This window comes from Medicago sativa, chromosome 7, assembly GCF_051527215.1.
Source record: "Medicago sativa cultivar Bolivia chromosome 7, Bolivia_mono, whole genome shotgun sequence".
NCBI lineage: Eukaryota > Viridiplantae > Streptophyta > Magnoliopsida > Fabales > Fabaceae > Medicago > Medicago sativa.
Window position 1 is genome coordinate 13,941,409 of NC_140755.1, and position 26,138 is coordinate 13,967,546.

The 26,138-nt window shown below is 35.8% G+C and overlaps 2 protein-coding genes and 1 long non-coding RNA gene across 8 annotated transcripts in view; all 3 read left to right on the top strand.

The window, feature by feature from the left end:
* The first annotated feature begins 2,044 nt into the window (after positions 1–2,044).
* Positions 2,045–7,255, top strand: LOC146904436 (uncharacterized). 5 transcript variants are annotated; one of them, XR_015019975.1, is made up of 7 exons: positions 2,045–2,260; positions 2,629–2,761; positions 3,388–3,492; positions 3,926–4,078; positions 4,197–4,370; positions 5,103–5,141; positions 5,253–6,656. It is a non-coding gene; the product is annotated as an uncharacterized LOC146904436 (long non-coding RNA). The 5 variants fall into 5 exon arrangements; XR_015019976.1 differs by lacking the exons at positions 2,045–2,260; positions 2,629–2,761; positions 3,388–3,492 and adding exons at positions 3,781–3,821; positions 6,750–7,255 and having other exon boundaries at positions 5,253–6,520; XR_015019974.1 differs by lacking the exons at positions 2,045–2,260; positions 2,629–2,761 and having other exon boundaries at positions 2,915–3,492.
* Positions 7,256–8,898: 1,643 nt separating this feature from the next.
* LOC146904437 (uncharacterized) overlaps positions 8,899–26,138 on the top strand; it is a 58,777-nt gene continuing 41,537 nt past the window's right edge. The window contains exons 1-6 of one of the 2 annotated variants that reach the window (XM_085727999.1): positions 8,899–9,141; positions 22,182–22,215; positions 22,354–22,450; positions 22,547–22,674; positions 22,762–22,843; positions 22,927–23,357. In XM_085727999.1, coding sequence (XP_085584125.1) covers positions 22,593–22,674; positions 22,762–22,843; positions 22,927–23,101 — 339 coding nt within the window. In that variant the 5' untranslated portion in view covers positions 8,899–9,141; positions 22,182–22,215; positions 22,354–22,450; positions 22,547–22,592 and the 3' untranslated portion in view covers positions 23,102–23,357. Of the gene's footprint in view, positions 9,142–22,181; positions 22,216–22,353; positions 22,451–22,546; positions 22,675–22,761; positions 22,844–22,926; positions 23,358–26,138 lie in introns of those variants that run through there. The other variant, XM_085728000.1, reaches the window with a different exon arrangement.
* The window catches only part of LOC146904438 (uncharacterized), a 42,580-nt gene continuing 40,139 nt past the window's right edge, over positions 23,698–26,138 (top strand). The window contains exon 1 of the mRNA XM_085728002.1: positions 23,698–23,938. The gene's annotated coding sequence lies outside the window, so the exon portion shown is untranslated. The remainder of the gene's footprint in view (positions 23,939–26,138) is intronic.

Consider the following 26,138-nt stretch of genomic DNA (forward strand, 5'->3'; position numbering starts at 1 on the left):
CTGGTTAGAATAAAAGTTTCAACTAACTAATTTACTTAGAAAGCAAAGTAACCTCAAATACTAACTTTTAACTAACTAATAACGTCCTTCAAAAAAAACTAATAACGTCCTTCAAAAAAAAAAAACTAACTAATAACGTGTATATCCTAATCCTAATCCTAATACACAAATGGTTAGGTACACAAATGGTTAGGTCGTGGTTGCCACTAACAACTTACCCTTATTTATTTTTATTATAAGACTTTAGTGAAGGATAAAAATAGTTGCCAGATCTTTAAAAATAAAAAAAAAAAAAAAAGCCGTCACTAGAAGTCATATGTGTAATTTTCTTGAAAACTAAACTTGTCTGCTAAATAGATTTAAATAGTGCACTCTTTTGGTAATTTTCTTGAACTCCATTTACATCTTAATGTGCACACTTAATAACCTCTTGAGCAGTGACGGATCCAGGAATTTTAAATAGTGGGGACACCTTATATATAAATTTGTAGTTAGGGTCATTGTGACATGAATTTTTAGTCATTAAACTACTTGACCAAAAGAGAAAATAAATCATAATTGTCCTTAATAATTGTTGATATTCTCAAAAACATTGAATGATTTGCGATAATTTTATTTTGTTATAATAAGTTATTGTTTTGGGTCATACTAAATAGTGCCCCTGACACGAGTTAAAAAAACAAAAAAAGGTAAATTTTACATTGAAGACTACCTTTTATACACATTTTTACTATACATATTTCTTTAACTAGTGTTCCGGAGGCACTTGGTAACATTTTCCAATTTTTTTTTATATTTGGAAACATAAAGGTGGTTGTATCGTTACTTGTTGTGTCACGTGTGATTGTATGTGTGGGCCAAAAGAAAAAGAATTTGTGATATGTGTGGATTATATGATCAAAATTCTTGCTATATTATACTACTCTAAAAAAAAAAATTAAAAACTTAGTGCAGACACAAGCCTACATAAGCTTGTACCTGCATCCGTCCCTGATCTTGAGCAACATTAGTCATGACTTGTAGAAAAATAGAAGTTTACAAAAAAGAAATTGCAAGTGGTGATTTGAATAGCTTAACTTTCCCGTCAACAACACTAACCATAAAGCTAAAAATTCCAAAACTACTTTTTCTTTTTTTAAAAGCAAAAATGGAATATATTCACACTAACCAAGACGCCTCTTTAGCACAATACGTGATAAAGAGGACGCTCAAAATACAAAATGTCTGTCAATAAACTGAATAAAACAAAAGTAGGCATTAGCCGATACCCAAACAAAGCAACGGGTTCGACCGCCACGGCTGACAAGCATATACAAAAGCGGCATTATTAGCACGCAACCACCGGTAAGAATGTCCAAAACTACTTATTTTCTGTGAGTAATAGATACTTCAAATGTCAATGGTGTGGAAAGACAAAGAGCATAACACTCGTCTACAAAGTAAACTTTGCGGTGTCATCATGATTTTTATCACTAGCTATGTGAGTGGGATAATGATGAAAACCAATTTTTGGAGTTCAATTTTCCAACTTTAAATGGGCTGCTATCAATATCATCCACAAGAATGCTCCACACCCTGCAGAAGGCCACATAAAGTTCTTATGCAATTTTTGGAGTTATATGAGATTTTCAAAAAATTGTTTTCTACCACAAAATAAAGTGACAAAAAGGAAGACTAGTATAGACATAAAATTCAAAGCAACAAGACTGGGCCATCCTATTAATACTATGCCACAATTTGTTACAGATTAAAAGTATACATACAGCGATTTAAATATTTATGAACTTATACCATTAAAAAAAATATGTAAGAACCTGTGAATAATTATTTATGTAAAAAAAGTTTAAATATTTTTAAGAATATAGAAATTATTTTTTACTTGTTTAGCATAATACAAATCATTTAGAGAAAATCTACTAAACTAGATAGGAAAATGAATGTTCGTACGTTTTACAATTTTGCCCTTGGAGGGGTATTTTCGTAAATTGGTAAATGGTTATCTCACCCATATATATATGTGAAAAGGAAGAAAAAAAGGAGAGAGAAACGGGAACGGGAGAAGAAAGGGGAACGGGAATGGGAGGAGAACCATTCTCCTCCGTCGCGAAAAACGGCGGCGCCTTCTCACTACTACTTCATTTCCATTTCCTTTTTCAGCATGCTAAAAAAAAAAACGCCTTTTCTCTAAAATAAAACACACCACCGCCGTCAACCTCGCCGTTGATCTTGCCGTCGCCGCCGTCGAACACACTGATCCACGGTTCTCCATCTTTCATCAGCATATGTCACAGATCAAGCCTCAATCCTCTTCTCCTCTACCCTTGAACGTGTCCCTCTCCCTCAATTTTCACCTTGGGTTTTCATTTTAGAGAATTGAATTTTTCAACTTTCTAATTTTTATTCAATCAATCTAATTGCATGCATGTCTCCAGAAAGTTGTTTTTGTGATTTTAAGGGTTTGATTTTGTGGTTTTGGTTTGTTTTCAGAAAAAGGTTTTTCAGAATTTTATTGTTCTTGGTTGATTTTCGTTTTCTGGGTTTCTGTTTGTGGCTTTTTTTCATGCTTTCATGTGTATTTTGGTGAGTTGGTATCTTAATGAGGGTTTTGTATTTGTTTGGTGAACGCAGAAAAGGGAGGAAGCAGGACAATTTGTGACTGTAGCTGAAGACCCTTTTCAATCTTGCATAACAGTTTTCATTCTTCTTTAGAAAGCGTGATGTGTCTGATATTGTGATCTTCAAAGCACCATCTTGGTTGAAGGTATATTTTACTGGCACAACAGTTCAATTATTGCAAGTTTTTGGTCATATTTTATGTTTATGAATTATGATGTTTATTGTTTGATTTGGCTTATGGTGTTTCATTTTGAATTTTTGAATTCATATACTTATATATATTTCACTTGTGGTGTGAAATTGTTGTTGAATTTCATCAGGGTTATGTTTGATTTGAATTTAATTTGATTTGGAATTAGTTTTGTGCCCTAATTTTGTGTTTGCAATTTCAGTTTTGGCTTCAATTTGTTGTGTTAGTGTATTTTTCGGATTCCAATTTTCGATCTTTATCGTTTAATTAACATGGGTTTTGTTCATTCTTTTAAAAAAATTGAGCTTTTTTCTCATCTTGCTAGTTGAAGCCCCAAAATTACTTTGATTTTAATTGGTTAATCCCAAATTGGTGTTGTGTGGTTCATTGATTGTGCATTGTGAGAAATTTAGAAGCATTGTATAAGTTGATTCAATTCAAATCAATGATTTGTGTCCTGTTGAGAATTGTATGAGTTTATCTTATCACATTATTTTAATGATTTTAAGCTGCAATAGACATTTTCATATTATTTAAATAGCGATGATTCTATCAGATTTTAACTTGAGAAGTTCCATTAGACTTGATTCCTGGGAAGTTAGGTATTATTGGCTTCATAATGTGTGGAACAAATTTTCAAGCCGTGGATTTTGGACATGTCAAAGGTCACTGCTTGAAGAGTTGAGGTAAATTAGTTTTATTCTTTCTTTTTTTGATCATTTTGGTTTTGTTACTATATCATAGCAATTTTATTGTGTATTCCACTGTATGCATAATGTCTAAATACTGCTTTAATTAATCATTCTTAACCAAAATGAATTTAACTATGTGTTCCATACAATTTTTTTTGAAGCATCATTGACTAAAAAAGGATCTGCATCAACAATGGGCATTATTAAGATCTTAACAATTTGAAGTATTATGACTATTCCATGATTTTCTGTTTTTGTTTTATAACAATAATGATCATAATTTTGGTCATTTTGATTTGGATCCGAACCGGGTTTTTGATATTGTAAGTTGGATCTCTTCAAGTGTCTATTTTCCCAATAAACTCAGGTGCCTATCTGCATTATAATTTATTGTTGTATTTGGCTACTGACAGATGTTTCTTATCAGATACTTGAGTGTTTTGAACTTCAGCCAGATAAAGGTAGACATAAATCATATAGCTCATGCAGTACAGAAGCAACGAAGTGCATCCATCGGTGATTTTGAGATTTTTCATGATAGCAGTTCAAATGTTTGGAGCGTAGTTGGATCTGGATTGCTGTAATATTTTTTTAAAAAAGTTATGCGAATTTTTGTGTGAGCTTCTAAAAATAGAGCTGCTAATTTTTGTGAACTTGGCCAGTTAATTTGGAGTTTGAATTCTTTAATCCTTTTGCAGATGTTCCTTTATCAAATGCTCTGTGGAGTTGCTTATTGTCATTCACATAGAGTTCTTCATTGAGACTTGAAACCACAGAATTTGTTGATAGTTCGCCGCACTAATTCAGTAAGGCTTGCAGATTTTGGATTGGCTAGGGCATTTGGCATACCTGTCAGAACATTTACACATGAGGTTTACTATTATTTACACATTTACACATTTGGCATTTGTTTTTTCTTAAAGGGTTTGATTATTGAGCATGCTTAATTATGATTGTGATAAAATTGATGATGTTTTGTTTGTATGCAAAACAGTTGAGCATGCTTAATTATGATTAGTACTAGATAATATAAAAGTGCAAATTATGATTGTAACATGTGATATAATTCATGCTTTCATTTTTCAAAGAGTATAAGTTCAAATGTATCTCTATTGTCTAAAATTTGTTATGTCCTATAATTGTACACACAGTTGATATATGCCTGCATAAATATGAATCTGGTGGTTGCGAAACCAATTAGATTGGAAAGCTTACTTTTACTACTTTAATACTGTCAAGTCTTATATTTTTATATTGGTTATGTGATTTATAGTGATTTTATGGATTGAGCTGTTCGATTTTACAAGTTATGTTGCGTCAGTCAGCTTAGAAAGTTAATATCTTAAGCTTGGAAACTCCTTTTTGAGTGGGACCAGTTGCGTTTGAAAGAGGACATACAGTAGTTTCTTCATGTTTAATTTGATAATTTTATAATTTGCCTATATGTCCCAGTTGCTATTTAAACACAGCTGTTCTGTCACAGAATTTTAAGATACATGGTTGACTTTAGGTAATCCAAAACTTGAGTTATATGAATCGGGCTTGAGAAGCTGTTTTTCCAAGTTTATGTCTATCTTCTCATCAATGTGTATGTTATATTGCAGAGACAAAGAAACATCACGAAGAGTCTTAATGGTTATAAGGTCTTTGAATAAACAAAAACTTTAGAACACTCTATTAGAACTTCTTTGATTTGAGTTGTGTTTTTTCTCTTCCATTTTAAGTCTTAACTTTTCTTTATTTTCATGATGCAGGTTTTTATTTCCATTGCATTAATCCTTGGTGATGGACTATACAACTTTATCAAAATTATATATTTTAGTGCCTTAAATTTTCAGGCCAGCATGAAAAAGAGGGACCACAATGCAGGTTTATAAATGACCTTTTATCACTTTTTGCAGTAAAAAAGCGTATTAACAAAGCTATTTATGCTCTGATAATAAGTCTAAAAAATGAGTCACTTCAAAAGTGACAAGTGGTTTAGGTCATTATACAAGTATATGGATGATTAGTTAACAAAACCGTAGGCCATGATGCTAGATAACTTATAATTTTAAGATCCTAAACTCTCACATTTTGTTTCCTCTAGCATGGAAAAATTTTCTGCACTATTTTGCAGAAATCATACTTAAATATGAGTGTTTTCAACCTTGGTGGATCAATTGAAGATTAAATAAGGTGGAAGTGCTAGGCAGCCGCCTTGAAACTAACCTTTGTTTGGAGGGAATATGAAATGTTGTTTTGAATGTGATTGTTCTCTCTTGGACATCCTTTGTCACCAATAGTGGTGATCAATTTCAGTGTTGCTAAGCTAGCTTCTATTATCCTTTTAACTCAACATGTTCTTACATATTTTAAGATAATTTCAGGCCTACAATGCTCATGGACTTTGTTGTGTTCCTTTATATGATACCTTAGGTATGATCCCACCTTCTTTGGTATCTATCTACCTACTGAACAATATGAGAAGTGATTTTGCCTTTGATTTGTGATGATACAATTAGAATGAATAATGTTTAGTTGAATGTAACTTCTACGTACACAAGGAATTTGTGACGGGTTCAAGAATAACCAAGGCAGGTATTAACATAAATAATTAGTTATCAATTATCGCAACAGGGACTTGCTTTTTCGTTTGATTTTTGTGCATCATATCTGATTTCTTGCTTTCCTTGGAGTTCTATTTGTTCAACTATAAGTAATTTCAATCAAAATTTAGGTGTCACTACATTGTTGTTGCTTGCTTTTTCATTAATTATAGTCAATTGTTGCTCAACAATGAGTGGTTGTGGTTATGGTATCTTTGCAGATATTAATATGGTTTGGGAAAGATTTTGGAATCAAAATTCTTGACAAAGTTCGTTTAAGATGGATCATCAGAAATCAAAGGAACACTTGATTTTTGAAGATGGGGTGAGAAAAAATAAAGCAGCAAAGGCTAGACTTCTTAGAAAAAATGTTCTTCAAGTTAAGAAAACAAGAAGGCTGAAAACAATGTCAAAAGAAAATGCTCCAATCTCATGTAAATGTTCTATTTTTTTATTCTTTTTTATGAATATGAAGTTTGCATTTTCACTCATATTCTAATCTTTTGGAAATTGTATTCTGGCATGTATATTTTGTATAATATTTCAATGACAACTTCACTTCGTGGTGATAATAACCAACTTCGAAATAATACTAACATGATCACAACTTCTACAGCTGCATTACCTAGCAAACCATTAATATATAATGTTGTGAATTCTAAGGTGAATCAGGAAATAGAAGAAAGTAATGTTACCTCATCTAAAGTCTCAGATTCAAATCTCTACTCCTCCGCCGAGTAACGAAGCAATGCAAGAATCAATCCACAACAGGAAGAAATGGATAAATGATGAGGAGAACTCTTCAAAAGTGGTGAGAGGATTTCGTAAGCTTATTTTCTTTGGAAGAAGGAGTTGAAGAACCTTTGTGGATTGATACTTTTTCACAGAGGGGTTCACATGAACTTATGAATTGTTCATGGAAGTTATGAGTTCTCTTTATCCATGCTTTTGGTTATTCAATATTTCAAAAGAGAGTTTACTTTGTCCATTATTAGCTCAGTAGAAAGTGTTTGGCAAATTGAATTATTTGTTGTTATTGAACGTACTCATTCATGTGACATGGTAGTCATGTGGAAGATTGTAAATAGTTTCTAGCTTCTCACACCTTATAAGAATAATACCATGTAGATTGGAATTGCTATCATACTAAGGAAGGATACCAAGTATAATACATTTTCCGTGTTTTGGAATAATAATATTTTCCTTTAGAACAAATTTCCTTCATTACTTTAAAAAGTTTATAGCAAAAAAGTTTTTCGGTTGGATCGAGGTCCACTTATGAGGTCCACTTCTGGAACCCCACCCGCATTAGTAGATGTAATGATCCTTTTTAGTTTATAAATGTGCAACTTTGACTGTTTATCATTTTAGAGTTATTAATCTGCAACATTTACATATATGTTCTTAGATAAATTGTATCAACATTATTAAAAAGAGTAGAAACCTGAGCGCAAATACGAATCGGTTTTAGTAATAAACAGATTTTCTAAATTAAAATTTATTCAAACATATAATAAAGAATTTCAAAACCATAGTATTCTTATTGCCCACGGATACCCGTGGGTAAAATCCGTCACGGGCATGGAGCGGGTAGCTAAACGAGTATCCACGAGTATAATAAACGGGTATTTGACTACCCATTTTTATATGAACACAGACATAACCATGGGTACCCATACCCGATAATAAATTAAGTAAATTACTAAAATATCTTCATATATCATATCTTATTACTTAAAGTTGTTACCTTATTGAAGAAAATTTTACCGCCCACCTAAAAATCCTCAATAATAACCTATTTTTATTTTAAATTTTTTTAATTCAATCTTATTAGGTTTACCGTTTCCACTTCATTCACATCATAAAACATATAGATTATCTAAGAATCATGAATTTCCTATGGATTATGTATGATTTATGAAACCTTTAACGGATTATGTATGGATGTTTAAAAGTTGAGGTTTTTTGGTAATTAAAAAAAGTTTTTATTTGTACCAAAAAATAAATAAATTCAAAACTCTATAGGTACTCATAGATACCTGAATACCCACGAGTACCCGTATAGTGGGTACCCACGAGGTTAGATTGACTCTGCATAGTGCAGGGGTGGTGGATCAGATCAAGTACACAGTTCACAATTATTCTACTAAATTAACTTTGCAGTTATTGAGTTGTTGAAAGCCACTACTTTTCCAATGCACGTTTAGCCTTCTCAATTGTTGTCTTCGCTGCAACTTGCTTTGTATCTCTCTCTACAAAAAAGTCCTTAACGTTTTCATTTGTTAATCGTGATGAGCCGTTTTGAACATTTCATTTTCTAACCCATGATGCAGGAGTACTCTAAATATTGTGTTATGGTTTATAATTATCTGTTATTTCACAATCTATCCGTCCGATATAATATTTTGTCAAAAAAGTAGCTAACCCCGTGCGAAGCACGGGTTTGTAACTAGTGGTATTGAAGAAAAACTACTCTACAAAATTTCGTTTTTTTTTTGGTCATACTCTACAAAATTTCGTAATTTTTTTTTGGTCATACTCTACAAAATTTCGTATTTTTTTTTGTCAAGTAGCCTAGTGGCTAGAGAAATTCACCTTAATGATGAATAAGTGGGGTGTCTGGAGTTCGAACCCCGGCCCCTGCACATATTGTGCGTTATCCCTTACCAAATGAGCTAACTTCATGGGACCAAAATTTTGAATTTTAAGCATTTTATTCTTTTTTTAAGTGTAATAAACGAATGTGTTATGAATATTAGTGGATGTTCATGTCCTTCAATCTTATGTAGCTTGCTAAGTAAGTTCCTTTTCTTTTTCATTTATGGTTGTTAATACCATTTGTCATGACAATATTTCTAAAGTTACTCCAAAGCAAAAACAGATGTGAATTTCCATTGCTGTTATTATTGTTGATGTAGCAACATTTTCATTATGAAAGTGCAGGGTTAATTACAGAGCTTATAGGGTTGGATCCACAATTGCTTTTGAGTTTGCTTATGAGATGAAAGGGTTTTTAGCTGAATATGGATGGTGTGTAACTTAGTTTAGCAAGTGGGCATTGATGTAGTTTTTCTACATGTCATATAACTATGTACACGTGAGTATATATAGGATCGTTTTCCACAGGGAGTTGCGTTATACCATAAGCGTTTTCACAATCTTTCACATTAAGGGTTTGGATATAATTTGTTTTTTTGTAACACTATATCCAAAGATGACATAAAAGTAAAACGAGAGGAGATCGAACTATTTCGCTTGCGGTATAAGATAACGAACAAGCATAACAGCAGCAATCTCTCGATCGATTAACAGACTCTAGCTTTATAACCAATATTATCACAATCATTTCTACAACATCCTTCATGTCCAAAGCGACATCGTTATTTCCAAGTTAGCGTTTAAACATTCGTGTTCAAATTCCTTAAACGATAACAAAGTCGATCGGATAACTTAATCGACCGTGTCCAGCCTGATTAAGTATCCGAAAGCATTAAAATCTTGATTAAAAGTAATTATCAAAGGTTTACAAACTTGTCAAGAGTGATATAACATAAGATAGATTGTTATTCTAGTTCTAGATTCAAGAGTTCGTGTCCAAATCATCTTGAATCTCTTTGAAAGCATTAAAAGCAAGAATAACAACAATATTGAATCATATTAAGCTAGAACCTCATATATTAAAAGATCAAAAGATTACATAATAGCTTGATTGTTACCTCAATACTACAAAGAAGGTGATAGTTACACATAGACATGTAAACTAATGCAAGGAATGAAGGAAAGATGAAGATTCCATGCCAAGATCCTTGATGTCTCAATGAATCTAGGGTTGAATCTACTCCTTAATCACTTGCTTTGTGTTTCTCTCTTTGAAATAGCTCTAACCTCTCTCTAAAAATGTATAAAATGTTTCAATGGAATAGTGAATAGTCCTAGAGAGAGGGAAAAGTTATATTTAAATGGGCTGAAAACGTGACCACTCGCGTAAGCGAGTAGCATAAATATCTACTTCTGACCAATGAAGTCTTGCCATGTAGCCCTTAGACCTGATGAAAATGCATCTTGCTTAATCGATCTGGAAGCGATCCAGAAGCGAGTTCCTGAAGTTCCTTTCGACAATGATTTCGCGTAAGCGACATTAACTCGCGCAAGCAAACTTGCTTCAATCTTTAAACCGCCTTTGAATCTGGCTTGCGCGAACTGGAAGCGAGATTAAAAGCGAGATTCTTTTTGCTCTCGACATTGATCTCGCGTAAGCGAGTTACACTCGCGTAAGCGAGATTCCATTATTCATGAGCGAGATGAAAGCGATCTGGAAGCGAAATGATAAGTTGCTCCCTGGAACTTTCTCGCGTAAGCGAAATGCGCTCGCTTAAGCGAGTTTTGCTTGGTTCACAAACTTAAGTTTTGGTCCTTGCTTGTCATTTCCTGCATAAATTGGGTAGAATTAGGCATATAAAGCATAAATGGTATAAATACAACAATTGATTGCTTTTCCGTAGATAACTTGCATAACAAGTCACTAAAAATGCCTCTTTTAACACATGAAATATATTACTTTTGAGCACTTATCAAACTCTCACCAACTTAGCTTTTTGTTTGTCCTCAAACAAAAGAATCAAAAAGGAAACTCACAAGGCTTTGGACAAGCTTTCTAGCACAGTACCAAACATTTCAAATCAAATAAAAATTTTCAAGTGGTGATTCAAATGTGAATGCACCGGCAAGCATGACGTTCTCCATTATTCCTAGCACATCTATAAATGTGAAACAAGTCCTAAGCACAAAATACACATCATAAACTTCAAAACATAAACATAACTATCTATGAACCACACCTAACACACTTCTTTAAAATTAAATGGAATACCAAGATAACAATGAGTAAGGTAATGAACACACATCCAACAATCATGCTAACATCCTATTTAAGTTAGGTGTTCATCCAAATATCGTCTCAAAAAGCATAAAAGCATGGATCAAAAGGTCTTGCAAGGGTTATAACTTGGCCGGGTTACAAAAGAAATGTCATATGTGGGGCAATTGATCAGAAAGCCTATCAAAAAGGAACATTCTTTGTAATACAACTTGAAATTCAAAATCTTCCCTACCAAAAATTACAACCTTTGATGATTAACAATCAAACCAATAACCTTGACAACTTATTCTATTTTTGATTTTTTTTTTATTTCTTTTTCTTCTTTTTCTTTTCTTTTTCAAATGTACAACTTTTTCTTTGATTCAATGTTGTCAGGTTATTTTACAACTTCACCAGAACTTGACATATAATGCCTCCTTTTTCTCCCCAACTTGAATACAACAAAACTCTAATTGAATGTTCCCCTATCCTAAGGCAAGGGACAAAGTACAAAAAGGTTAAGGGTTCAACAAAGTAAAATTATCAAAGTCCTATAAGATTCAACCATGAACTGGATTTTTGAAAAATCTCAGGCAAATTCAACAAGCATTGTGCTTATGAATATTGACAGTTCATGTTTGAGGACTTGATTCATTTGGCTCAGATTGGGGTATCAGATACTCGCTCTTCTCACAGGTAGGCTTTATGTGGTCAAGTAGGTTACTCTCAATTCAAAAAGTGCCTTGATCCTTTCCACGCTTTCAAACAGTTCAAAATAATTATCAGATTTAACATAACTAAAACAAGTTAGACGGTGATTATCGGTCTCCAGCATATATACAACAGATTAAAGCTACCTCACATTTAGGTTAAGTACTAAGTGGTTCATAAATATTTATGTTTATGACAAGAATTAAATGAGATACATTTTGTTCAAAGTACACATTTCACATTCATACTAACACCTAGAACAACAGGAAACCAATACCTTGACATTGCGCTTTCTCACAATTCATATCATTATCACTCACCTGCTTTTGCTCAATAGTTGGCTCCATGGAGCACTTTAAACTTTGATGTTCTTGAGCAATTTTTCTTTTGACGAAACACAAGCAAGATTAACCAAAAATTTTCATCCAAAGCGATAAATTAAAAACCAAACAACAAGCTAAGTTATTTAACCCAAAATGAAATTAAAACTAAACCAAAATGTTGAACACCCAAAACCGTGCTCAAGAAGTAAAAGTACAAAAGCATAAAAATTTGTTTCAACATAAAACTAAAAACATGAAATAAAGAGTCAAAGCAGAAGTCAAAACAACTAAACATCACTAAAATAACCAAGAGATGCAGTCAGTGTGCCGCATCATCATCCATGTCATCAGAAGGATGGAAACTAACAGTCCCCTCTGGATCCTGATCAGCACCATGAAAACTAGCAGTCCTCTCCTGAGTAGCATGCCCTGCTGTACTAATACCATGAACACTAGCAGTCCTCTCCTGAGTCTGGGCTGGTCCTGCTCCACTGCCCCCTCCTGGGTAAATTGGCCTGTCCCCAGGCCACATGCAAGAATCGTAGAACTGAGCAGGAGTGAATGCAAAACATCTAGGGTCCATGTGAGCATCATAAAGATGCGAATAGATACCCTGGTTGCTGCGGAAAATCGCAGCCTGCTGGTCTATCATATGGTTATCTCTGATCTCTTGCCTCATAGCTCTCTCCTGTGCCCTTTGCTCATGCTGAGTCATCCAGGCCTGCAAAGAAGCAAAATCAAACGTGCCGGGCTGCTGAGGTGGTGGCATAGACTGGTGAGGATCATCATGCTCTGGAACATCCTCAGGTGGGGGTACATCCTCAGGTGGGGGTACATGAGAAGAAGAAGCAGCACCCTTAGATAGTGCTCTGGAAATGTAACCCCGAATGTATTTGTCATCAATGGGAGAAACCAGCTCTTCAGGAAAGTCATGAATTTGCACTCCCTGATGCCTAAGCAGCCCCATTATGAACCCTGGAAAGCAAAATCGAGTCTCGGCTCCAGCTGTACCACCTAGAGCTATATTCTTCAGCTCTCTAGATATAATCCTTGCCACATCCACTGGTCTTCCTTTACAAATGTGGTAAATCAGAGGAGTTACTAACTTAGTTGCAGTGGTGACATGGCTTTTTGGCCAAACGTTGTGAACCAAAAACTTGAAGATGATCCCGGCCTTTGGCTTCATGTCAGTGAAGCCGGCTAAGTTAGGGTTACCCTTTTTGGATGGGCGATACCGCCTCCCAGGTAGTAGGATCTCTCTCTGAATTTTTTCATGGTCCCATGTCCCATTTTTCTGTCTATCCCCAAAAGGACAAAGGGCTTCTTCATCTGGGTCCTCAGGTGCAGGTAAAGTGAAAGGGTTACCCAGGTACTCATTGATGGCATCACGATCAAAGTGGATCGTGGTGCCCCTCACAATGGTGGTAAAGGAGTAGGCAGCATGCATTTGGTTGGCTTCACAATCGGGCAAGGAATTGGCATAAAATTCACACAACAGGTCCAGGTTAATCTTTGGGTGGGGGTTGAGAAGTTTCTCCCATTTCCTATCTCTAAAAACAGCTGCTATGTCCCCAAACTCTCCCTCAGGGTCTATCCGAAAATTTTTATCATGCCATGTTTTCTCTTTTTTCAACTCAAGAAACCTGGCATAAGTTTTATTTGAGGTGTATCTGGTTCGGTCAGGGTTTCTGGGTAAAGGTGCTGGTCGGTTAATAACACCGGACGAGGAAGCAGTGGTTTTTCGTTTCGTGCCTTGTTGATTTTTGGGTGCCATCTGCAAAATAACCAGGAAAACCATATACAGTATAGAATAATGATCAGCACAAGTATGAAATCCAAAGGGTTAAGGCATATAGAACTTAGAACAAAAACAGAGGGACAGAGAGATTTCGCTTGAGACTCGCTTAAGCGAACTCAGAAGCGAGCATGCATAAGTAATTCTGGGAAAAATTCGCTTGCGCGAGATTTGAAAACATGAACTTCGCTTAAGCGAATTCTCTCTGTACCTGCGAAATTCAACCCATTTCCAGCATATTCAACCAAACCATGCAAAAATTGTCATAAAACTCAACCCTACATTTCTATAACAGCAAAAGTGTTCAAAAAGGGACATTAATCACATGTATATTCAAAAATCATTCACAACCCTTATTTTTCACAAAATTTACAAAGGGGTTTGATTTTTCAAAATTGAATGTTTAAGGTTATGTAACAGTGATAGTAGTTCATTTACACACTATTGTTCTATCTCAATCCAATTTCTAACAAAATAAGTCATCTAAACCTAACCCTAACCAATTCTAGAAATGCTAAAGGCATAATTTTTCTTTCAAATTGAAACAAGAAAAGGAAAAGGAAAAAGAAACCTGTTAAAAGAGTGGAAGATTGACTTAGATTGATGCAATGAATGAATGAATGCTTTGAGAAGAATTGGAGTAGTGTGTGTGAGAAAAGAGAAGTGTGGGGAAGTTGTTGTTGTTTTTGTGTTGAGGAACGGTCAAAGAGAGAATTGGGGTGGTTGGGTGGTTTTAAGAGGAGTTATGACATTGAAATTGGGAACCGTTTTAAAACAACTCGCTTGCGCGATATTCACTTCGCTTGCGCGATCTCAATGTCGTAACTAATACCAAAATTGAAACCAAACTCGCTTACACGAACGTTAATTCGCTTGCGCGAAATTTCCACAGAACTGTCCTCAAAAATTTTGCTTGTTGTTTTAACTTTGCAATGCTCATGATTTCTGATGTATTAAAACATAAAAATACTTACAAAACTGGGTGTGACTCCCAGCAAGAGCTTGTTTTACGTCATGAGCTCGACGCATTTGTCTTGAAGAAATCATGGTTCGATTAGTGAAATTGTCGACAAACTCCGATCAATTTCACCACCAAAATAGGGCTTAAGTCTCTGCCCATTCACCGTCCAGTTGGCTTTTGTGACTGGATCCTCAAGCTCAACAGCTCCATATGGTTTGACCTCTTTAACCATGAAAGGTCCGGACCACTTAGACTTCAATTTGCCCGGAAACAGTCTTAGTCTTGAATTGAAAAGTAACACCATTTGACCCGGCATGAATTGTCTCAGAATGATCTTTTTGTCATGATACTTCTTGGTCCTTTCTTTGTAGAGCTTTGAAGATTCATAAGCTTGATTTCGCAATTCTTCAAGCTCATGCATTTGAACTTTTCTTCTTTCACCGGCCTTCTCTTGATCAAAGTTTAGGAACTTCAATGCCCAAAATGCTTTATGTTCGAGCTCGACCGGTAAGTGACAAGATTTGCCATAGACCATTTGGAAAGGAGTGAGGCCTATAGGAGACTTGTATGCAGTCATATATGCCCACAAAGCTTCATCAAGTTTAGCCGACCAATCCTTCCGAGATGTAGAGACCGTCTTCTCAAGTATTCGTTTGACCTCCCGGTTGGAAACTTCGGCTTGTCCATTCGTTTGCGGATGATACGGTGATGCTACTTTATGCTTGACTCCATAATGATCTAGGGCCTTGGCAAGTTGTGTGTTGCAAAAGTGTGACCCCCCATCACTAATAAGAACTCTTGGTGTACCAAACCGGGTGAAAATATTCTTCTTTAGGAACTTCACTACCGTCTTGCTATCGGCTTTAGGCGATGCTACGGCTTCCACCCACTTTGAAACATAATCAACAGCTACCAAGATGTACTCATTTGAATATGATGAAGGAAAAGGGCCAACAAAATCTATACCCCAACAATCAAACACTTCCACTTCAAGGATGAGTTGTAGAGGCATCTCATTTCTCTTTGACATTGATCCGGTTCTTTGGCATTCATCACAATGCTTGCAATGTAAATTGGCATCTTTAAGAAGAGTTGGCCAATAGAACCCGGATTGAAGTACCTTTGCGGCTGTTCTCTCCCCGTTGAAGTGACCTCCATAGGGCGAATTATGACATTGCCATAGGATCTTCTTTGCCTCTTCATCATCCACACACCTATGCAAGAGATTGTCCGCTCCAATTTTGAACAAATAAGGCTCATCCCACACATAGTGGTTAGCATCATGGAGGAACTTCTTGCGTTGTTGCCATTCAAAATCTTCCGGAATGAACCCGGTTGCTTTGTAGTTCACCATATCGGCAAACCACGGTCTCACATTGATTGCAAGCAACCTTTCGTCGGGAAATTCTTCACGAACTTCCGGTTCATTCTTGGTTACCTCATTGTTTGTCAACCATGAAAGGTGATCAGCTACAAGATTCTCCGTGCCTTTCTTATCTTTGATCTCTAAGTCAAACTCTTGAAGCAACAACATCCAACGGATGAGCCTTGGCTTTGAGTCGGACTTAGTAAGGAGATACTTGATAGCTGCATGGTCAGTATAAACAACAATTTTGGAACCTACAAGGTAAGAACGAAATTTCTCCATTGCATAAACTATTGCAAGTAACTCTTTTTCAGTTGTGGCATAATTGATTTGTGCCTCATTTAAAACCTTACTTGCATAGTGAATAGCATGAAAATTTTTGTCCTTACGTTGACCCAAGACCGCACCAACAACATAATCACTTGCATCACACATTAATTCAAAATTTAAATTCCAATTAGGAGCAATGATTATTGGTGCAGTGGTCAATCTTTCTTTCAAAGTTTCAAATGCTAAAAGACATTCATTATCAAAAATAAAAGACTTATCTTTGTTGAGCAAGTTGCTCATAGGCTTTGCTATCTTTGAGAAGTCTTTAATGAATCTCCGGTAAAATCCGGCATGACCAAGAAAACTCCGAACACCTTTGACATTCACCGGTGGTGGAAGCTTTCCAATAACATCAACCTTTGCTTGGCCTACCTCAATACCCTTAGCAGAAATCTTATGACCAAGGACAATACCCTCGGTAACCATGAAGTGACATTTCTCCCAATTGAGCACCAAGCTAGTTTCAATACACCGCTTCAGCACGGTATCCAAGCTATTCAAACACATATCAAATGACGAACCAAAAACTGAGAAATCATCCATGAACACCTCCATACATTTACCAATAAAGTTGGAGAAGATTGCTTGAACACACCGTTGAAAAGTTGCGGGTGCATTACACAAGCCAAATGGCATTCTTCGATAAGCAAAAATACCAAACGGGCAAGTGAAAGCCGTCTTCTCGTGATCATCTGGGTTCATGGCGATTTGATTGTAACCGGAGTAACCATCTAGGAAGCAATAAAAGGATTGACCGGAGAGTCTTTCAAGCATTTGATCCATGAAGGGCAAGGGGAAGTGATCCTTCCTTGTTGCTTGATTGAGTCTTCTATAATCTATACACATCCTCCATCCGGTGACGGTCCTAGTTGGGATTAACTCATCTTTATCATTAGTGATCACCGTCATTCCTCCTTTCTTGGGAACTACTTGAACCGGTCTTACCCAAGCACTATCCGAGATAGGATAGATCATGCCGGCTTCAAGCAACTTCACTACTTCCTTTCGCACCACCTCTTTCATGTTTGGATTTAAGCGGCGTTGTGGTTGTGATACCGGTTTGAAGTTTTCTTCCATCATAATCTTGTGCATACAATAAGATGGACTTATCCCTTTCAAGTCGGATAATTTCCACCCTATCGCTTCCTTGTTGGCCTTGAGGACCTTTACCAACTTTGTTTCTTCATCGATGGACAAGGAGCTACTAATGATCACCGGTTTTGTACCATCTTTCTCAAGAAAAACATATTTCAAATTAGATGGTAAAACATTTAATTCTACCTTGGTGTCATCAACTTTTGCTTCTTCCTTGGATTCTTCTTTCAAATCTTCAAGTATGGCTTGATTAGGAAGAATCTCCTTCAAGGAATCTAGCTCCTTCAAACACTCTTCAATAGCTCTTGCTTCGTCTTCATCAATAGCATTGAGTGCGTCCACCAAAGCACTCTCAAGGGGTGTTCTATTGTGCAATTGCTTCCGAGTAGTCAAGATGACTTCATCGGTTGCATCCATTTTGAAACATGCACCCTTGTCTTTCGAGTACTTCAAAGCTTCTCAGATGTTGAAGGTAACCTCTTCATCATTTACCTTGACCTTCATGATATTATCATCAAGATCAATCATCATCCGAGCCGTTTGCATGAAATTCCTTCCCATTAAGATAGGCACATCCTCATCTTCTTCGACATCCATAACCACAAAGTGAGCCGGAAAAATAAATTTTTCCACTTTTACAAGAACATCTTCGGCCATACCTAGTGGTTTTGCAAAGGATTTGTCGGCCAATTGCAACATCATCCTAGTCCGCTTTATACAAAGGTCACCAACTCTTTTGGCAACGGAAAAAGGCATGAGATTGATGCTTGATCCAAGATCAAGTAGTGCTTTACCTACATGTGTTGTGCCAATAGCTACCGGTAGAGTGACTCTTCCCGGATCTTGCTCTTTCTTAGGCAACGTTCTTTGAATAATAGCACTACAATTGGCATCAATTTGGATTGTCTCTTCATCGTTGACTCTTCTTTTCTTGGAAAGGATATCTTTCATGAATTTTGCATAGACCGACATTTGCTCCAAGGCTTCTGAGAATGGTATATCAATTTGCAACTTCTTGAAGAGTTCAAGAAACCTTGCATATTGCCGCTCTTTGTCTTTCTTCGATGGAGCATGTGGGTATGGTAAGCGTTGAGTCACCACTTGCTTCTCAACTTCTTGTTTCTTCCCTTTATCTTTCCCCACATATTTATTCTTCCTCTCCATCTCCTCTTGTTCCACTAGATCTCTTTTTTGATTTTTTTCTTTTTCAACTAATTCTTCTTTATTCTTTATATACACTTCCTTCTCTATCTCTACAACATCCTCCTAGAACTTCTCTTTATCCTCCTCAATGACAACTTCATCATCCTTCTCTTCAACAACAATATCTTCACCTACCCCTTTACCTACTACTCTACCACTCCTTGTAGCAATAGCTTTTGACTGCTATGCCTTGTGATGCTCCTTAGGATTTGGTTGAGTGTTAGCGGTGAAAGTTCCCACTTGCGGAGGACCTTGAGCCATTTGTTGTGCTAACTGACCAACTTGCGTCTCAAGGCCTTTGATGGACGCGTCGGTGTTTTTCTGGTTAGCCATGGACATTTGCATGAATTGCTTCAAGGTTTCTTCGGTGCTTTGGGAATTGTTAGGTTGTTGGGGGTTATTTGGTGGTGGAAATTGGTATTGATTACTGAATGGTTGTTGGAATTGAGGGAAAGGTTGTTGGTAGAAGTTTGATTGCGGATATTGGTAGTTATTGTTGTAAGGTGTTCTCCAAGGTCTTGGTTGGTTTTGATTGGCCGGATATCTTCCTTGGAAATTGGAAGTACCCGGATTTTGAGCTTGTTGTGAAGTTCCGGCTTGTTGAGGTTGGTTAGGTCTTTGTTGGTTTCCCACATAATTCACCTCTTCTTCGAAAGAACCGGGTGTGGGACAAAAGCCGGTGGGATGATCTCCCGTGCAAAGCTCACAAGCATTAACCTGAGATGTTCCTCCTTCTTGTTTGAGAGATTCAAGAATTTCTTTTGGCATAGCTCTCATCTCCTTTTGCATGGCTTCTATTTGTTGAGTGAGAAGCTTATTTTGAGCCAAAACTGCATCATTTGCTTCTAGTTCAAGGATACCGGCTTTCCTTTGATTAGGATTCCGGTTGTGAGAAGATTTTCTTGTGTTGAGAGCCATTTGGTTAATGATTTTGACAGCATCAGCTGGACTTTTCAAAGCAATAGATCCTCCAGCACTTGCATCTAGCATCGTCTTGGACATGTCTTGAAGCCCTTGACGAAATAGGTAGATTTGCATCTGGCTATCATAACCATGCTTAGGACAGCTCCTAAGCAAAGACTTGTATCGCTCCCAAGCATCACAAAGAGACTCACTTTGACCTTGAGAAAAAGTTGTGAGTGATGTTTTAGCTTCAAGATGTCTATCCTCCAGAAAGAACCTCTCTTGAAACATTTTCTCCAATGCAGGCCAATCTTTCATCAAGGAAGTAGGTTGATCTAAGTACCACTCCTTAGCCTTACCAATCAAAGAGTGAGGAAATAATTTGCAAAACATTGGTTCTTCCTCATCTTCCTTCATACCAAGAGTACCGGCGGTAACATAGAAATTTGTGAGATGCTTGTAAGGGTCTTCATGATCCATTCCAGTGAATTGATTATGAGTTATCAAATTTATCAACCCCGATTTCAACTCGACTTGCTTGGCATTTTGATTACCAAGGTTAGCAAGCCTTCTTGGACTAACCCAACTTGGAAGAGCATTCTCATCTTCATTAGCCATAGTTACAATAGTTTCCCTTTCCGGTGATGATGGTGGAGTTATGTGTAGAGAACCACCCGGAGTAAGTGTCTGAACCGAACCCGAAGGAGAGTGAATAGAACTAGATGATCCCGGCTGAGCCAGCCTGGCTAATCTCTTAGCTTCCTTTGCTTGCTTCTTAAGTAACCTAGCAGTTTTCTCTATTTCTGGATCAAATTGAAGGTCTTCTTTAGAAACGGTACCTCGCATATACAAAGTTTACCAAGACTATACCAGGTGGTTAGCATCAAAAATAATGAATGATATAAGTGTATAAGTATATGCATGAAAGAATTTTGTGCAAAATTGACTTAACATGACAAAATTGTTTCAAAACTTATAATATAAAAATACGCTACTCCCCGGCAACGGCGCCATTTTGATGTAGTTTTTCTACATGTCATATAACTATGTACACGTGAGTATATATAGGATCGTTTTCCACAGGGAGTTGCGTTATACCATAAGCGTTTTCACAATCTTTCACATTAAGGGTTTGGATATAATTTGTTTGTTTGTAACACTATATCCAAAGATGACATAAAAGTAAAACGAGAGGAGATCGAACTATTTCGCTTGCGGTATAAGATAACGAACAAGCATAACAGCAGCAATCTCTCGATCGATTAACAGACTCTAGCTTTATAACCAATATTATCACAATCATTTCTACAACATCCTTCGTGTCCAAAGCGACATCGTTATTTCCAAGTTAGCGTTTAAACATTCGTGTCCAAATTCCTTAAACGATAACAAAGTCGATCGGATAACTTAATCGACCGTGTCCAGCCTGATTAAGTATCCGAAAGCATTAAAATCTTGATTAAAAGTAATTATCAAAGGTTTACAAACTTGTCAAGAGTGATATAACATAAGATAGATTGTTATTCTAGTTCTAGATTCAAGAGTTCATGTCCAAATCATCTTGAATCTCTTTGAAAGCATTAAAAGCAAGAATAACAACAATATTGAATCATTAAGCTAGAACCTCATATATTAAAAGATCAAAAGATTACATAATAGCTTGATTGTTACCTCAATACTACAAAGAAGGTGATAGTTACACATAGACATGTAAACTAATGCAAGGAATGAAGGAAAGATGAAGATTCCATGCCAAGATCCTTGATGTCTCAATGAATCTAGGGTTGAATCTACTCCTTAATCACTTGCTTTGTGTTTCTCTCTTTGAAATAGCTCTAACCTCTCTCTAAAAATGTATAAAATGTTTCAATGGAATAGTGAATAGTCCTAGAGAGAGGGAAAAGTTATATTTAAATGGGCTGAAAACGTGACCACTCGCGTAAGCGATCTACATCTCGCGTAAGCGAGTAGCATAAATATCTACTTCTGACCAATGAAGTCTTGCCATGTAGCCCTTAGACCTGATGAAAATGCATCTCGCTTAAGCGATCTGGAAGCGATCCAGAAGCGAGTTCCTGAAGTTCCTTTCGACAATGATTTCGCGTAAGCGACATTAACTCGCGCAAGCAAACTTGCTTCAATCTTTAAACCGCCTTTGAATCTGGCTTGCGCGAACTGGAAGCGAGATTAAAAGCGAGATTCTTTTTGCTCTCGACATTGATCTCGCGTAAGCGAGTTACACTCGCGTAAGCAAGATTCCATTATTCATGAGCGAGATGAAAGCGATCTGGAAGCGAAATGATAAGTTGCTCCCTGGAACTTTCTCGCGTAAGCGAAATGCGCTCGCTTAAGCGAGTTTTGCTTGGTTCACAAACTTAAGTTTTGGTCCTTGCTTGTCATTTCCTGCATAAATTGGGTAGAATTAGGCATATAAAGCATAAATGGTATAAATACAACAATTGATTGCTTTTCCGTAGATAACTTGCATAACAAGTCACTAAAAATGCCTCTTTTAACACATGAAATATATTACTTTTGAGCACTTATCAGGCATATTTCTTGAATCACGTTGTGGTTTACTAAGGTACTTTTATTCTTCTCTTTAGCTTATTCACTTACGTTTTTAGTTTCTGCAATTTGTTTTTGTGCAAGTTTATTATCATTTTGTTTTTGTTATTGATTAGGTAATTGTTTGTGTTTAATATTTGTTTTGTTATGTCAGATGTGATTGGTCACGTGATTGAGAGGGATAACATCAGGGAAACTGATAAGAATGGCCGGAAGAGTGGGGTGATTGATTTGACTTTGGAGGATTTAGAGTAAGTTTCTTCCATTTTAACTCATTTTGAAGTTTCCCCTATAACTGCGGTCTCGACTAATACTTGATTGTGGTGCTTGGTCATTCTTTTGTGCAGAAACAATCGAATTCACTGCTCATTGTGTGGATATTATGCTGAAAAGATGGCTGAATCCTTAGCTAGTGTCGACCACTCATACACGGTGATATTGGTATTGCAATTTTGCAAGCAAAGAAAGTATATGGGTATAAAAGCTAATGATTGACTTCGTTGTGATATTTTTTTATAGCTGTGGATTAGTTATGATACATGTTGATATATTTATTTGTTAGGTGTCATGGGTGTTGCTAATTCCTTTTATGGAACAAAAGTCATATTGAATGGAAATTTACCAGAGATCGACGAGTATAAGAAGTATGACTGTGGTTTTGTCCAAATATTGTAGTTCATTTACAGTTGTTGTGTCATTTAAATTTTGTTTATTTGTGATTTTTTAGGATGAAGAGTGTTGCAGTTCAGTTATCTCAAGGTGTGAGTCAAGTTTCCACGCACAGCTCTATGTCATTGTCGGATGATCTGCTCAAAACAAAGAGGATGACGATTGAAAATCTGATTGAGTCAATTGAGGTAATTGTTTTGTTTATCAATGATTCTGACATGGTAGCTAATTAAGTATGGTAGTTCACATACTGACGAATAATGCATGGTTGTGAGTATTGATGCGTATCATATTTATGAGTCAGGGATGAGGTTAAACAAAGAGACCATTATTGATAAAAAATAGTTTTTAAATAGAATGTTAGTTGAAGATTTGTTATATTATGCCGTAATTTAGAAAGCAAATACTGACATGTATTATTATAACTAGAATGGTGATTCACTTTTTGTGTAGTTAGATTTGTTTGCCTTTATTAGCAGAAACAATACATACATACACTACTACAAAATATATATTTTACATCATGGGGGTTTTAGTTTTCACATCAGTCGCAAAATAACTGAAGGGAAACATACACACTGTGAGTTTTTACATCAGTTGATATATGCACATGAGGGGAATTCTTAGTAGCATGTACCATTTACATCAGTGGATATTTGGAATGAAGGGAAAAAAACGCGGTGGCATTTTCGCAATTTGAGCGAAAGCTTTGTCTATTTTTTTTCACATCAGTGGTTTGAACGGACTGAAGGAAAAAAACAAACTTTTACTTTGACCAATCCATTCATCTATCTAATTCACTTTCCCTTCCTCATTTTTCACTATCGTAATCTCGTTTCAATCTCACCGTCCAAGCTCACCAATATCGTTTCAATCTCAGTTCCAATTGCAATCCCAGTTCCCAATCTATCGTCCAAGCTCACCATCTATCGTTTCAATCTCAATTCCAATCACCAGCGCCACAACTTCAGATTCAGACTCAGCAACCAACACCTTCTCCTCAAGATGAAGCCTTGAAAAGGAACACCGATTGTGTCTACTTTCTTGCTTCTCCCCTCACATGCAAAAAGGTTCTTTTCTTCTTCTACCTTTTTCTAAAAAGCCCTTTTTTATCTTTATCAATTATATCTTTTAGGGTTTCAGTTTCGTGTTTTCTCGAATTTGTTTTGGTTATTCTATCTTTTAATTATTGATTTGAAATAAAAATTCAATTTTGATTAATGGGGTTTGGTTTTCTTTGATTAAAGTTTGTGTTTTTAATTCCCTAAAATTTTTGAATTGTAGATATCCATCAATGAAGATTTTTTTGTTAGACTGTGAATTTTTTTATGGATTGCGTTTGTTGGTATCTTGATTAATTGATCATCTTGTTATTGATTGGATCTCTCTGATTGTTTTTTTGCCTCTCTTTTTGATCCCTCCTTTTGTATTTAACTGATATCTGTACATGGCTGATCTAAGTAATTTGTATGCGAAATCAATTTAGTGATTTCCAAACCATAGATATATTCACTCTTAATTAGGTTATGTGTGCTCGGATTGGGAATAACACCATGATATGAGTTCCTGCTTGTACTTACGTGTATCGCGGCTATGCATTTTAGTTTAGTTGTAAGGTTATAGATCAAAGATAGGGATTTTAATGAAGTTTCATGAATAAAGCATCTGACTATTAATATGATTTGGCTCCTTGTTCTAATCCAATTTCTCCATATTATATAATTATATTAATTAATTCTGGAATTACAGAATACAGTTATTACTCTTGTGGTATTATAATTGGCTATGCAGATAGTTACATATATAACTTATGTTTGGTTTGAATCATCATATATGTGTACATATACGATAGCTATATATATATGAACTATGAGTTGGGTTTTCAACCATTATAGCCTACTGCCATGTATATTACTACTTATAAAACTATCAAAGGATGCTAGTTCCTAGTTTATGTAACTAAGTAAATTAAGGGTGATAATTAAAAGACACAAACTTTGAGGCAGAAGGGTATTCCCAAAACACATGGGGTACCCTAAGTAAGTTCGGTAAGGGCATGTAAATGGGGCGCCATTTACGACTTATTAGTCTACCTTACCGGTTGGCAACCACCTAAGTATACTCACGCTCGGGTGGACTTTTGCAATACGCACAGATAAGTAAATGATGAGAATACCTTAACATAAAGGGTTGTGTTGATGATCAAGTTCTCTAGTAGAGATAAACCTTGTTTTTCATACTCTTATGGATACATATGTATGATGATGAGATTATAATATCTAGATATAATCAAATAGTTGGTAAGAATTTTATATGCAAAAGCTTAATAATTATTGCCGATGAGGCGTGGCAGCCTTTCTCTTAGTTTCGTTTACTTTTATTCGTTAATAATTTGAAGTACGTGACTTGGTACGCCTTTGGATACTTCATGTAATAAGTGCTATGTTTATTTGAGTTATAAACCTTAAGTTTCAACCAATTGCTAGTACCTTAGCGAACATTTCTATATTATATTCTTGTGTGTTAATCAATCACACTCATTATCATTATTTTTTATTATATTATTGAATATACTATATATTATTATATTATATGCTACAAAAAGCTTAGGAATTCAATGTGTATGTATGTAAATCCATGTGCTTACATACATTCTTCTCCACTACTACCATTCACACCACTGATTTCACTCCCAATCTTAGCCGTTAAGTTTATTTACACACTCCACATACCTTTTGTTTTATCTTGGTTTTCGGGTGTCAAACATTGATTACGTTTGAACCTTTTTAACCGGTGATATCTTATTTTTTCTTGGGAAGGGAAAAAGTAAGCAAAACCCTTGAGAATCGAGGTCCGGGAGTTGTTTTCGCTACGGGAAGGTGTTAGGCACCCATAACGACTATAGTATCCTATAGGAACCGTCTTTAATTTCTACGCGCGCGCTTTATTTTTAAATGCTATTTAAAAGTAATATTTACACCTAAAGTTTGCTTAATGAAGAATTGGAGGGAGAAGAATGTGTTTGAGTTTTTATTTTATTTGAATTGAAGGAATTTTGATTCCTTGCCTACGTACCCATTTAAGGGATCAAATCCACCGTAGTTCTCTTCCAAAAAATGTTTTTTGTTTTTGTTGGTTGATTTTAAGTTTGAAAATGGAATTTTGAAGAATAGAAGAGAGGCCTTAAAGGCATGAGAATTTAAGAAAAGGTGAGGTTTGATTAGTCATTTGCAAAATATGGTCCAAGTATGATTAAAGTTCATTAAAATT